Source organism: Hakea prostrata, chromosome 2 (genome assembly GCF_041222555.1).
Source record: "Hakea prostrata isolate BN-2017 chromosome 2, UWA_Hpros_2, whole genome shotgun sequence".
Taxonomy (NCBI): domain Eukaryota; kingdom Viridiplantae; phylum Streptophyta; class Magnoliopsida; order Proteales; family Proteaceae; genus Hakea; species Hakea prostrata.
The window spans coordinates 71158509-71174308 of NC_142601.1; the positions used below are offsets into that span (position 1 = coordinate 71158509).

General features: G+C 42.2%; 1 protein-coding gene across 1 annotated transcript; it reads right to left on the minus strand.

The window, feature by feature from the left end:
- Positions 1 to 610: 610 nt before the first annotated feature.
- LOC149026239 (uncharacterized) lies at positions 611 to 4149 on the minus strand. Its single transcript, XM_089143631.1, has 3 exons — positions 2868 to 4149; positions 2201 to 2278; positions 611 to 1939 (listed from the first exon to the last, which is right to left on the minus strand). Exons 1-3 carry the CDS (start codon positions 3960 to 3962, stop codon positions 611 to 613), a joined length of 2502 nt encoding a protein of 833 aa, XP_088999757.1. The 5' UTR covers positions 3963 to 4149.
- Between the last annotated feature and the right edge of the window lie 11651 nt (positions 4150 to 15800).

Sequence of the window (15800 nt, forward strand, 5' to 3'; positions counted from 1 at the left end):
AAAAATTCTGTAATTAAAACAAGTTCCCAGCCCATCGTTTACAACTGTGGATCCAGCTCCTTTACTGGACCCAAACTGGAAGATGCCCAGTGCACGCCTAGAGTTCTGAAAAGCTGTCAAACAGTGAGGATTGATGCAATCATCTTTCATTTTTCCCCTCAAAATTCAAACATCAAAATGATCAGATTACAGAGTTAGAATGTAAGTCATGAGTATGGCTCACAGAAATGTAAGCCAACTCAATCAGGTCATATTTTTAAAGGTTAGGTTAGTCTACTTTTCCGAACCTTTGTAAGGAAGGAATTCTCCCATTGTAATCCTCAAATGATTCTTCTTTATAACATTAACCGATCAATCAATATCACAGTAGCATCCCACATGAGATCAAAATGACATGAATAACAAATAACATATAAAGTATCTGACAAAACAGTGCTAGAACCATGAAGAAGTGCAAGCAATAGCAATTAATATGTTAGGAAAGAAAGAAGACTCAATGTGGAAATTTATGCAACATTTTGACTTATATTAGAAAATATTTTACATAATCCATAATTCAGTTCTACATCTCTCATCTGGTGAAGCACCAGAAGATTACCTCACACCCAGATTATCTCCGACCTCTACCACGCACAAAACTACCACTACCTTGCCGGTATGGCTTTCTTCCCCGAGTAGAACGTGCTCCCTGATTAAATTGCTGGGGAGCTGCAAAGTTTCCTTGAGTAACTGCAGGTGGTTGTGCTCCAAAATTCTGTTCATTACATGCTCCAATAGATGCAACTCCTTGCTGACTAGAATTCACTGATGAGTTTCCAAGCTGATTTGGAAAGCCCATACCATATGTTGCCTGGTTGAATCCAGGATGGCCCACAACCCCTGTCCAAGGTGTTGATAAAGGCCTTGTGGTGAAATTTGATTGCCCAGATGGTAGCAACATATTTTGCAGTAGCATCTGACTAGGATTGAACTGCTGCTGAACTGGCATTCCATTTGGTAAATTCATAAATAATGAATGAGGTTGCTGGAAAGGCTGCCCACAAGGTAGGGGCACATTCTGTTGCAGAGGAGGTAGGCTGTTAGTTGGAAATCCATTAGGAAAGACAGCATGCTGTTGGTGCAACAGCTGTTGTTGCTGTTGGTGCAGCAGCTGTTGTTGCTGTTGGTGCAGTTGCTGATGCAGTTGCAGTTGCTGTTGTTGCTGCTGCTGCTGCTGCTGAAATTGCATCCCATTTGTCCAAACGCCATTATTTGTCTGAGGCATAAAATAGGTAGACTGCCCCTGCCCCTGCCCCACCCCCACTTGTGAAACGGATGGAACAAAGGAAGACATACTAGCAGTGCCTGGTCCAGTGCCAGTGCCATTAGAGGAAGCAAAACCACCACAACCAACTGGTACTGCAGCAGATGGTGTATGGCGTTGGTTTGGAATTTCAGGTGGCCGACCACCACAATGAATAGGCTCTAATCCTGGAGGGACTGAGGGGTGAATTTTCTTCTGGAATTCACCCTTTTGTTGAGCTTTCTTCCTGTCAACGAAATCTTTGTTACCACGTTTTCGACCATTTGAGCCTTGCTTTGCCATCTTGATCATTTTTTTATACTCAGCTTCCTTTTCGTCATCAGAAAACTCTAATTCATCAAAAACTTCTTCGTCATTCTCACCAGAGGCATCATATCCTTTCTTATAGAGACTATTGTCTTTAAGAATAAAGGAAGCAAAATTGTCGACAAAAGACACAGGAGTGCCATGACATATTCCAGCAGGAACCTCCTTGTCTGAGTTGTAACGTACAACATAGTATGGGCTCTCGACAGGTCCAAATATCTCATCTACCAGACCTAGTGGCAACCTACTTTCTGTGATCCAGAGGATAGAACCCTCATTAAGAGGATTGTGCTTCTCTGACCCTTCCACGATGACTTTAGTCCCCATGATCTGAAAATCGAAAACAGTTTAAACAGTCAAGAGATAGATTGCCAAAGTCAAGTGCTTCTAAATGTACTTTCATCAGTTATTGTCTTTACTGGGGCTATAAAAGAACTTTGAAGCTAACCAAATCAAAAAATAAAAAATGGAGCCAAGTTGTGGAAGACTGAGAATACAAATAAGATTAGGAATGATAGAACTTTTTCTTTTTTTTTTTTTTTTTTTTGGGGGGGGGGGGGGGGAGATTGTATTCTAGTTTCAAGGACTTACAGATAAAATAACTCCAACAGGCAAGGTCTGATGATGAGGTTCAAGGGCAACCTCCACTGGAGGAACTGGAGGAAGGATCTGCAAGAAAATTCCTTTCATTAAAAATATTAACATTCTGATTGCCAAGCATAGATGATTTAAAAATAAAACACAATTATCAATGAGTAGACTCTGCAGCAAGAATACTGCAAGTTTCCTGAAGATCTCACGGCTTAGAAAGAGCAATTTCATTTCACTTATCTTTACTATTCAGTCTTTGAACAATGTCATTTAAATTCACCAGATCAAACTAACTATACAAAAGGTACCAACCATGAGGTAATTTTGTAACAACTCAGTTCGAGTGAATTATACTCTCACCAATTCCTATATTACTCAGTTATACCACACACTAGCTCCATCAGATCCTAAGGCATGGATATAGCTTCAGAATGTCGTATGCCCACAAACTCACTGCACCTAAAATTTTTATTTATAGCATTTACTAAAACTTGATATTACAAAATATTCAATCTTAATAGTGAAACATAATACGGAATTTCAGGCACATTTATAATTCTATAAAAAAAATGCAGCAGTTTAAAATTGCACTTTTGTTCATAAAATGCTAACAAGATGAAGGCAAAAAATATGCTCTAATATAAGAGAATTAAAGCTGCCATATTACCTGAACCTCATTCTTCGATATTATTGGTCCTTTAACTGCACCCCCATCCTCTTCAGCATCACTGTCTCCAGCAATAACATCTACCTCTAAATCCATTATCTCACCTTCTTCCATTTCTCTCACATCATCATCCACCTCTTCCTCTTCCTCTTCTTCCTCACTGTCACTACATGAAGAAGATGAAGATGATGAAGAAGAAACCTCACTCTCCGATTCAGAACTACTATCATTCTCATCTTCATCACTTAATTCACCACCCTTCTTGTCACTCCTGCCATCCTCCTGCTTTCCCAGAGTAGTATCTGAAGTGACCTTAGAATCCTGTTCTCCACTTGCAACTACTACTGTTCCTTCAGTGACAGTCGGAACAGCAGCCACGCTTCCATCCGATCCCTTTTCATCAGAATCTGTTATATTTTCAGACTTTAAGGAAACCAGAACAGCACTCTTGGAAGCATCAACGGAACTATTCTTTTCTATCACCTCCTCTATTTGAAGAGACCTTAAATCCCATCCGTCAGGCTCTGAAGTTCGAGCAGACGTCCCCGAAACACCAACAAAAGTCACCTTCTCCGGCTTTTCCAGTTTAATATCCAAACCGACATTAAGTCCTATATCTCCATTAGCACCTGACACTGTTTTTTCAGATACGTTCTGAACAACAGCCACGCATCCACCTGAACCCTGCTCATCAAACTCAGGCACGTTTTCAGAGTTAATAGAAACTCCAACAGAACTCTCCAAAGAACTCTCCAAAGAACCGAGCAAATTAATCTTCTCCATCCCTTCCTCTATTTGATTACCAGGATTACCGAGCTCCACCGGAACTCCTGCCTCTACAAATGGGTTACCATCGCCAGTTCCTTTGAGGGTGTCTTCAACTCCAACACTCCTACTAGCATCAGAGCCATCGGAACCACCTCGGTTTTCTCCTTCAACTGGTATTTGAATTGGGTCGTTCTCAACACCCCAATCTAAAGAATCAAAATCCATAAAATCCTCGATAACCAGTGGAAAGAAATCGTCCAATTGCTTGGGGAGTATGGGAAGAGGTTTCCCGAGGTCTTCAATGGAAGAAGGATTAAAACCCACCATCTACGACCAAGGAGAAAGGGGTTTGCTGATAAAAATAAGGTTTTGGAGCAATAGGATGGAGGAGATTCATTGTTAGAACCATGGTAGTAAGGATAAATAGGGTGACCAACCGGCACTGGAAATTCGCCGAGCTCCACGATGAGAAGCGTTCCAGTTTCTAAAACCCTAGTCAGGGTTTGAATCATATAATGAGTTTGTTAAACCCTAGTCAGGGTTCCCCTTTTTTCTTTTTTATATTTATTTTGATTTTGATTGATAATCCCAAATAATCAAAAACAAAAAAGTAGCTCGGTACAGCTCTCCAGGATGCACCCCATGACCCCATCCAACCTGGACGAGTCACTAGGACTGGGAACAACCATGGACATGTACATTAGACCAATGTCCGACATGTCGCTTGGTGTCGCCGTGTCAGCGCCTGGCGACATGGGCGACATGAGCGACATGTCGGACATGTCGCCCGACTTTTGTTCATTCAATTAGTGATAAAAAACGATATAATAAAAAGAACACTTAGGGAGATGCTAAATCAACGGTGTGATTAAATGCCCAAGTATTTGGCTAATTGTGAAGACACGCACAAGAAACTCATCCAACCCAACTTTGTTATTTCCGCCCCTGCCTTTCCCATTCACGTTTCTCACCGTCCAACCTCTGTTCTCACTTCTCAAGTTCCAAAACGAATAGCCAGAGTCCAAAATCCGGCAAGAACAGGTTAAAGAAGAGGGTTTTGATTTCGATTTCACCTCTACTGTTCTACGATTACCTGATGGTTGTTGCTGCGAAGGCGAGATAGATAAATCTTCAAATCTCCCAAAGAAGAAGAAGGCATGGAACTTGGAAGACACTGCCATTCTTGAACGATTTTTTCTAGGATTTCGAAACAGCAGTAGGAGGAGCAATAGCACCAGAGCTGTTCGACGTGGGATGGGGTTTCGGCTGGTGCTGGACCGCTGGTAGCCTGGTACTGGTGCAGCCGTGCAGGTGGTGTTTTGGCCGGAGAGGGCACTGGGGGCGGCAACGATGGTGGTACAGACGTATAGTTGCAGGAGCTGGTGCGGAAACTGATGGAGGCAACTCTGCATGCTTGAGACTTGAGACTTGAGAGCAAGCAGTGGAAGAGAAAGAAAACGAGCGATTGTCTGCAAATCACATATGCGGTTTCGACTTTCAATCCTCTCTCTCTCTCTCTCTCTCTCTCTCTCTCTCTCTCTCTCTCTCTCTCTCTCTCTCTCTCTCTCTCTCTCTCTCTCTCTCAACTTGCATTCTGCAAAACTCTTCACAAATGGAGTTTCGATCTCCATTGAATGGGGGTGGAGGTGGCTCTGGCTTGGATGCTGGAGGTGGGGGTGGAGGTAGTTCTCGCCTGGGTTCCGGAGGTGGGGGTGGAGGTAGTTCTCGCCTGGGTTCCGGAGGTGGGGGTAGAGTCGTCGAGAAAGTCGACTATCGGCGACATATCGCCGATTCTCGGCGACGAATCAGCGACATATCGCCGATTCTCGGCGACGAATCGGCGACATATCGCCGACTTTTGGTAAAGTCGGTGTCGCTGGGGGTTTTGGTGTCGCCCCCCAGCGACACAACGAAAAATCGCCCCGTGTCGGCGATTTATCGACGACACAAGGTACCCTGCATTAGACACGGAAAGTCTTAATCTTTAAGGCTGCATTTGTTTGCTGGAATAAAAATAGGGTGGGAAAATTCTTTAAAAAACAAATTTTTTCTTTAAATCCCAAAAATGTAGTTTTTTTGGTTGTTTGGGGTGGGAAAGTTATAAAACTTGTCTGGTGAGATAGCAACCAACTTTTCCACCTCAAGCCTTTATAAAACTCCACAAAATGTGTGGAACTTTAAGCTGTGTTTGTTTGCTGAAATAAAAGTGGAGTGAGAAAAAAGGGTGGAAAAATTCTTGTTTCTTACTTTTTCGTTAAATCCCAAAATTGTAGATTGTTTGGTTGCTTAGGGTGAGAAAATGAGAGACAAGCTTCCTTGAATTAAGGAAACTTGTATGGTGATGTGGCAGCCCAACTTTCCCACCCCAAGCCATTTTAAAACCCTACAAATTTTGTGGAAAAGTAAAAAGTGGTGGGACCCACCACTACCATTTTTCCACAAAACCCTTTCCTTTCCTTTTCTTCTCCCTCACCCCACTACACATGGGGCTCACATGTTTTTTTTTTTTTTTTTTTTTTTTTCCCACCCCACCTTTACAAACAAATGCAGCCTTGAAAAAGTGTGGAAAAGTAACAAGTAAGACCCACAATTAATATTTTTCTACAAAATCTCTTCATTTCATTTCCTTCTCCCTCACCCCACTACATTTGGGGCCCACATTTTTTCCCACCCCACCTTTGCAAACAAACGCAGCCTAAGGGGTGGCTCAACTAATAAAAACTCAACACCTCTAAGTAGGAGATCAGAGTTCAAATCTCCTCGAGGCTAGGGGCGAAGTTTTACCTTATATTATATAATATCTCCCTCCATAATATATAAAATCACCTATTACAAATAAATAAATAAATAATTTATATGACAAATTTTGACAACCCTATGATTTGTAGCAACAATGAAACTAGATAGACTAGCCATGGCACCAGAGTATAGTGCAACCACTCCTTTAAATCTATCAAGTCTAAGACAAATTGTTGAACAATTAGTTGTTGTCGTATTGTTTCTTGAAGTCCAAAGAGAAGGACCCAACATCATTAGTTCACGATTGATGCGTCCAAAAATTGATCAATCCTTAATGCGTGCCTGCAAAACAAGATTATATGTGTGCTATCTCCACGGTCGGGATGGCAATGGAGGTAAACGATTTAGATACCTCTAATTTGTGAGATACTTTAGTTTATATAGGATTCACCTCTTATTCTTGACTGTTGGATTCATTCATAATCTTTCTTGGTAGTCGTCCAATTGTAGGGTTTTTCCCCTTTCTATTTGAGTCAGTTGTAGTTTCCATGTATGCTACAATCGTATATTCCAAATTTGATGGAAACTGATGCGTCTCAGTTATATTGATGATGCTCCCGACTAAACCTCCCCTTGTGCCGAAGACGATGAGTCCTGCAAAAAGGGTTAGATGCGGACCGGCTAGAATACCACGCAACCGCCTCCAATGGCCCTAAGTCGACAAAGGAATGCAGTTAAGGTCCCGTGCAAGGATTACACAAGATTATACTCGGAATGTATTTGATGCTTACCCTTGGGGGGGGGGGCCCCCCCTTCTTTCTTCCCCGTTTTCTTTTTTTTTTTTTTTTTTTTTTTTCCCCCGGGGGGGGGGGTGTTTCGCCCCACCCCCCCCCCCCCCTTGCCCCGAAACCTTGTTATTTGTAGGTCCAATGACCTGAAGTAAAGTAAGAAGTCAGCTTTGGGCCATCCCAGTGGAGGACTTGGTGTCTGGCTTTGAATCCATCAAAGTTGATGATGAAGTTCTATTTATGGAAACTGAATCTTGATGAAGATCTGATTAGTTGATGGACTTGGAGTGCTCTCTATCTTGGTTTGAAGGCATTTCTACCTATTAGGTAAGTCAATTGACTTGTGTGCAAAACCCCTTTAGGATTGGATTTGATCCGGGCCTTCAATTCCCTGTTTTGGTCTTGTTTGTCGCATTGGTCGATTGATCGGGCCGGTCGACCAATCCACTCGACCAATGAGTGCTTGTCTTTGGCAATTAGGTTTTTCTTGCTCTATTTAAGTCCAATCTCGAGTCCACTTCGTATTTGCTGCCTCCAAACTCTCTGGAAAGAACCAAAGACCTCTGCAAGTCATCTCCCTTGCATCCTTGGTGTTTTCTTGACGGATCTTCGTCGAAACTCTTCCTTTTGCATCAAAAGGTATGTCTAATCTCTCTTCTTCTCCTCCATCTTTGTTTTTCTTTCCTTTTTGAGTTGAGACAAGAGAAGAGATGCTGCATTCTCTGTTGCAAACATCTTTGAACATGTTCTCATGATCATCCTAAGGATTTGAGGCTAGAACAATGATCTTAACCATGATCATTGCAAGCTTTTGAAGGAATCATGATCAAACCATGATCTAATCTTGTTAAACTTCTGATTTGAATTCTGATCTCTTTGGATCTTCGATATTGATCATGTTAGTAGTTAATTACTGTGTTTTCTTTCCATGATCCATAATCTATCAATTTCTAGTTGTTCTCTTCTACCATACTATGTGTTCTTCATGAAGCATGGTAGTTACATATATGGTAGGTTTTATTTCCTTATTTAGATTTATGCTTCTAAGCTTTTTCCTTGAAGATCTAAGTATGTTTTCATGATACCTTTACCTGAAGCAATGATCCATCCTCCTATTGTTCTTGTCTTTGATTTCTATTTCGAATTTATCAAGATCCATGGTTGATCTAATTATGGTAACTTTTTGTTTCCTAATTTGGATCTTGATGTCTTGTTTGGATTAATGTTTTGAGATCCCCTATATGTTAGAATACTACTGATGTAGTTTACCCCTTGATTAGTACCCTTTTGAACCACCAAATTCGGATTTCATATCTTAAAACTCTGTTTTTTTTAGGCTTATCGTCCGCATTGGTCGATCGATTGGTCGATCGACCAATCGACCAATCCACTCGACCAATGAGTACAAAGAACTCCAATTGGTCCGTGTTGGAGGTTTTGGTATCTTTTCTCGTTAGGGATCTTTCCTAATATGTTGTATATACTTGTTTAGGACCTTCTTCTCAAGTTTGCCAAGATCTTACTTGATTTCTTAGGATTCCTTGCGAGTTATAAAAGGTAAGGATGGTTATTTCCTTAATTACATAGATAGCATGAATCTAGTTTCTATATTTGAATATCATTGATATGATTCCTAAATTAGATTCTTACAATGATATACTCCTCGTTGCATAACTTTGATTACGGTAGCATTACTTATTCATATTAGATTGATTCATGTATGATTTACTTACCAATGTTATACAAGTTGATTGTACTTATTGATTTCTTTCCATATATGAAGTTACCATATATGTGATGATATGAATTGATGCATGTGTATGCTTAAGTATGGTTTGGAAAGGAGAGGTGTCCTTTTGACACTTCTGTCCTTGGACTACTACGGGAATATTATGGGATGTTTCCGGAGATGCCCCTCCGGACACCTTCCTAAACCGTTGGATGACATATCTAGGATTGTCTAGTAGTGTTTGGATAGGATGTCCTGTTATGTCGACCCTAATCGGAGGGGTATTGAGACCGAACGACCCGTGGTAGCAATGGGGATTCATGGGCGCTCAAGACCGGTAACCAACCCGTGAGAGGACAGGAATCACATTGTGGGGGCCATTTATTGGTAGGGTTGCATATGGTTAGACTTGGGCTCACGGGCGCTTAAGACCGGTAACCAACCCGTGAGAGGACGTGAGAGCTTCCCGTTTACCATATGTGGATAACCAATAGGGTTGATGAGTCCGTAGTCGTGGGACTATGAGGACTCTAGTGTGAAGGATACCGGAAAGGATCGTCGGGGACGAGGAATGGAAGTATCTGGATCTCGACTTGATGTAACTAAGTAGAAGACTTGCATTTGGCTAGGTTTTACCCCGACATGCGCCAATACTTATACCAAATGGTTGTGAGAGAGTGTGTTGACTTAACCCCCCGCCATGGTTTGTCCTGAGGGATGAAGGACCCATTACCAATCGGTTGCTCAAGACCGGTGAAATGATCCGTGAGAGAATCCAAGATATCTTAAATGGTTGAGGATGTGAGTGGACCTTCCTAAAGAAGTACGGTGCTATGACTTAAAGCATGTCTGCCAATAGAGACCAGCATACATAGAGTTAGATTCATTCATTCATTGCTTGTCTCATATCATATTGCATTTATGATTGTTCCGGAATCCCGCCATTTATGTTATTATGGATTTTAATCGCTTTACCGAGTTTCTTTGAAACTCATTCCTTTATTGTACAATGTTTGTTAGACTATCCCGCAGTGCACGAATACTATGACGGTTCCTATGAAGAAGCGCAAGGCGAAGAGGCATATCTCCAGGAAGGTGATTGCGGTTACCACAATTACACTGAAGATCCCGCGAGTGGTTATGCTCCGTACGATGCTTAGTCCGACCATTGAGTGGAAGCGTCCTTGTGCCATTTATGAGATTTACACTTATAAAGATGTTGTCTATAAAGTGGAGAACGATTTAGTTACCCATTGTACTTGCTACTGGGATTAGATTTTGTCTAGTTTATTATCTTTTAGAGCTACTTTTCCGCTGGTTGTAGAGTGGGATTTTTGCCTCACTTTACTTATCTGTCTGACACTCTGATTATATCTAGTATTCTGATTTATTTATGATTCATTCTTTCTTTATTGGATCTATGGTTTATCTTCCGCACTTTTATTATGATTGTTCATGATTATGTTATTGTTTATGTGGGAGGTTGATCACTCGATACCTGATCTTCGGGCTGTGGATCACACTCTCGGGTATGCCAGATAGGGTACCGGCTGGGAGGGCGTGACAGTTTCTCCTGAGATTATGCCTCCATGTCGCTGGTCCCGCTCGATCAGTGACTGAGTTGACCTTCCTAATCGAGAACGGTTGCCATATTGGTCCAGAGTTTGTTACGCTTTAATCAAGCTGGTCGGTTCTTATCCCGAATGTAGGTATGCGGAGCCCCGGCCGAGTCTGACCCGATCGGGTAGGAAACTTCCGTATCATAAGCCCCCTATCCTAGTCGTTGTTTACATTGTGTGGGATAGCAAGGAAGTCAAGCTGTCGAGTGTATTTGTCTTTCCCGACTCCTAATCTGAATGGGTCCTCTTCATACGATACTATCTCATAATCTGCCATGTTTCCGAGAGAGTACTGGCTATCCATGATTGAGGAAATTGTAGGTGATTATCCCAAGGACAGTTTTATGTAATGTAGAGAAAGTTTGGTTAAGAGAGAGATGTATCTGTCTATGATTGGAAATCATATGTTGTCTCGTCATTCGTCACGACCAAGTAATCGGTCTGTATGTGCCCGAGTTTGTGAGAGTCGAGGGCGTAGTATAAAGGATAAAAACGTCTTGTCCCGAATATTGCTTTACTCGTTCAGGAATGTAAGGGTGTTCTTCTGTCAGGCGCATTAAATGCTTGGTATGAAGTGACTAGCCATTATCATAAGGGTTTTCCCTCGAAGCCCGTGTCCAATCCAGCTTTGTCACGTCGAATGTCTAAGCCTATAGCCATTATGACCACCTCGGGAAGTTACATCGTCTTCTTTTTTTGAACCATCGATCGCGTAACGTTGTAACCATTCAATCAAGAAAGGAAACACCTCTTCTGGTAGTATAAATACCACCTTTCCTTCTTTGTTTCAATCCGTTGTTTTCATTGCTCTCGACCAAGAATTGCTCCCGACTAAGCTTCGAGATTCTTCAATCTTTTAAGCAGTAAGTTCTTTTCTTTCCTTCCATGGCTCCAAAGAGACCTAAAGTGAGTTTGAGAGGTTTTAGGCATTAGCCTAAGGTTCCCATCCCGATATTTCGTGAAAAAAGACGTCGTCGGGGCGAGGGGTATGCGAGTGAAGGCGATAGTGATCAGACGAGAAGGTTTAACTTAACCGGGGAACGTCTGAAAGATCTTCACGAGCAGTCTTCAAATGATGAGAGTTCTCGTACCTCTAGTGATAGTTCTCCCGATGATGACCCTAGGTTTCTCTTGGAAATAAGAGAGATGAATCGTAAGGATAGGGAACTTCAAGCGGCTCGGGCCCAGGCCGCTCAAGCTCAAGTTGATTTTCCTAGCATAGAGCCTCGAGATGGTTTTGAGTCTGCCACCGCTTCTGATTCTACTACCCCTTCTGCTCAAAGTGCTTTAAGGCTTGAATCTACGGCCACTTCTCGTGACCCCTCGGCTTCTTCTTCCCGAGTCTTCTTGAGGCCAAACATTTGGCCTCGTCTTGAGTCTCCCTTTCCAAAAAGGCCCCACCCCATCCACCCTTTCAGCGTCCTAGTGGTTTTCGGGGAGCCCTTCCGCGTAAGCCAGATAGGAGAACCTTGGATGAGGATGCCTTGGCATTGGCGAAATCCCAGCCTTTGACTCCTTGGCATGTTAATTTTGTTCAATCTTCTTCGAGACCTGAGTTTTATTCTTGTTCCCTTTTTTCTGATGATTTAGAGAGGTTTACCTCTAGTTTTGACACACCCGAGGGGTATGAAGTTATTTTCCCGAAGGATAACGAGAGGGTGAATAGTCCCCCAGAGGGTTTCTATCCCTTATATTATGATGCTTTCATCGGGGGCCTTTGTCTTCCCCTGCACGATCTTTTTGTTGATTTCTTGGAGCATTATGCCATCAGCCCGTCCAACTTTAGTCCGAATTGTTGGTGTATCATGATCGGCTTTGTTGGTTTTTGCAATACCTTAGGTGTCTTCCTAACCTTTGGCTTGTTTCATCATTACTACTCCTTCCACCCTCACACCCAGTGTGACTGGTTTTTCATAGCAAAGAGGGTGTCTTCCTCTTTTCAGGGAAATTTTATCAAGAAGGATTCTCTCCTATCCACAACCAAGAAATGGAGAGAATTCTTCTTGTTCTTCAAGCCTCCTTCTCCCGAGCCTTTTCTTACAGAGTTCCAAGAGAGGTCCAAGGATGACATTGACTTCCTAAACATCCCTGTCATCCTGGATCCCGACGAAGAGGAAAGGGTCGGGATAATTAACCAAGTAAAGGGGGATGATTATGTAGTCCATGGTTATTCCATGGAGTATGTTTCTGTTCCTCAACTGTGGGGCTTCTCCCCGGGTAAGCTTTTGTTTCTATTGCTTTTACCTTGTATTCCATGTTCTGACCTGATTATATTTCTCTGTCTTGCAGTGGCTACCAATATCTTGGATGAAGATCTTATAGCCGCGGTGCTCGGGGGAATGGATGAGGCCCAGAGAAGGAAGCTTGTCACTAAGACGAAGGCTTTGGCTTCTGCGGTAGTCAAGACCAAGCTCCCTGCTCCGGGTACTATCTCAGTTAAATCTCCTGTGGCCAAAGGCCAAACTTCTGCGGTGGTTGCCTTAGCCGGGACCGTGAAAAGTCCAAAGAGGAAAGCGCCTCCTTCGAGAGGTGAAAAAAAGGAGGGGATTCTTCGTCCTCCCCCGTGTGACATCCAGCCCAAACCTAACCAGGGCACCCTATTTGTTTTGGGTGAAGAAAGATTTGTTTGATATTAGACCTTAAAGTTGGACCTTGATTTCAGTGTTATTATCTTTGAAAGCCTTAAGAAGTCATGCCAGACCTTTCCTTTAGGTAGACCTGTAATATCTGGCCTTATCCTAACCTTGACCTGGTCCGGAATCTGTTATGTTTGTAGGTCCGGAGACCCAAAGTGGGGGAAAAGAGACTTGTGGACCATTTTTGTTGATGATTTGGTGTCGGAGCCCAAGCCCATGGACATTGACGATGATACCCCTCACTTGAGAGCATTGTCAGTGTTAGTTTTGAATCTGCGCACCAAAAAGGGGTGAATTAGTTGAAATACCTAATGAACTCCTGTGCTCAATCTGAATATATTTCCCAAAACTAGACTTCTTGATGGACTTGTAGGAGAAAACCCCACTCAATTTAACCCCATATAGCCCTTCAAATCCTTGTCCGAAGTTGCTGAACTATGTCTGGCAAATCCTGCTTGCGCATCGAAGAAGGTGAGCTTAGTTGGTGATCTCCCATTCTTGATCCAAAGGTATTTCTGAAAACTAGACTTCTTTATTGACTTGTAGGAGAAAACCTCACTCAATTTGACCCCTTATAGCCCTCCGAATCCCTGTTCAAAGTTGCTGAACTATTTCTGGATTTTCTGCTGAAACCTATTACCTGTTTTGGTTGATGCTCTTTGGTCGATGCCATCAACCAAGGACCATCGACCAAAGTTACCCAGATTCGAGAAAAAGATGTTTTTTGGATATTCCTTCCTCTATTTAAGTGAAACCTCGAACCTCGAACCATATTTCACTCATTTCAACATCTGAGAACGTGGGAAAGCTCCTCTTAGGCTCCTCCTTAGCTTGGGTGATGATTTTCTACAAGAATCATTGTCTCTCTTCTCTAATCTCTTCTCTAATCTCTTCTCCAAGGTATGTAATCTCTCACTCTCTCTCTAATCTACTTCTACCTCATCTTGTTCTTGCTACTGAGTTCGTGAAGAAGGTGCTGCAACCTTGCAACCACCTCTTCTACAAACTCTTTTGCTTTGATTAAACCTCTCTTCACCCTTTCCATGCTATGATTCTCATACATGATGTTCTTGCTTTCTTATTTTGATTTTTCTCTTCTTTACAACATGAATTCATCTCTTAATCTGATTTTCTCTTTCAATTAGGTCTGATTATATGTTAGTATGTATCTCTAATCTACTGCCCATCATTCCCTTAATTGAATTCCTAAGTTCTCTTGCAATTGATTCCATTGAAGAACATGATTCTTGCAAGTTTGAACCTAGGACCTCAATTTGGGGGTTTTCAATTTGACCATTAGATCATGTTAATTTTTGCTACATAGTCTCCTGCTACTGTTCCTAGCATTCCCTCCAAGTTTCGGATCGATCTGAACCCCAGAAGACCCATTTCGGACCAAAATCCCCAAAACCCATTATGCAGCCCCAAAGACAATTTTGGTTGATCCTCTTTGGTCGATGCCATCGACCAAGGACCATCGACCAAGGACCATCGACCAAACTTGTTGCTGACAGCAACCTTGCTCCGTTTTGACCCGTTCGACCTCCGATTTTCCCGATTTCTTTTCTAACCTTTCATTTATGTTTGTCTAGGGTCTTATTACCATCTTTGGATCATTCTTTTGAGATTATTGGATTTTCATCATCGTGACTTAAGGTAAGGACGGTTGTTACCATAACTACATAAATTATGTGATTCTTGCTTCTATGTTAGAGACTTAGTAGATTTACCTTCTTTATCGTATTTCCTACAGTATATGACTGTTATAAGTACTTCAAGTATAGTAGTGCCATGTTTACATATTCTTTTTTTATCATGATTATGTATTCTTAATAAATTCATATGTAACTGATCATGTTATGGTATGTATCTTTCTATTTGATGAAATGTCATTTATGTATGATATGATGGAATTGAGAATGTGATTGAATAGGTATGATTTGGGATTGGGGAATGTCCTATTGACATTTCTATCCTTGGACATCGGAGGGAATAGTATGGGATGTTCTCCGAAGATGCCCATCGACGCTTTTTCGAATTATTGGATGACATATATAGGACTTGTCTAGATGTATGGCTAGGATGTCCCTGTAGTATCAAACCTGAATCGGAAAGGCATTGAGACCGAACGACCCATGGTAGTGTATGGTTTGATGGGCGCTTTAGGCCGGTAACCAATCCGGTAGGGGACATAAACCATGCTACGGATACCCGAAATGGGCCATTTATTGGTAGGGTTGCAAATAGCTAGACTTGGGCTCACGGGCGCTCAAGACCGGTAACCAATCCGTGAGAGGACGTGAGAGCTTCCCGTTTACTATTTGTGGATGACCAATAGGGTTGATGAGTCCGTAATTTGGGATTACGCTGACTCTAGTGTGAAGGATACTATAAAGGATCGTCGGGGGCGAGGAATGGACGTATCTGGATTTGACTTGATACGACTGAGTAGATGACTTTCATTGGGCTAGGCTTTACTATGACATGCGCCAGTACTTATACCAAACGGTGATGTGAGAGAGCGGTGACCGATTCCCCTACCATGGTTTTTGAGATGACTTTACCTAACTTCCCTAGCAGACCCAAGATATCTTGTATGATTGAGGGGGAGTGACTGACAACCCAAAGAAGTATGGTGCTATGACTTAAAGCAT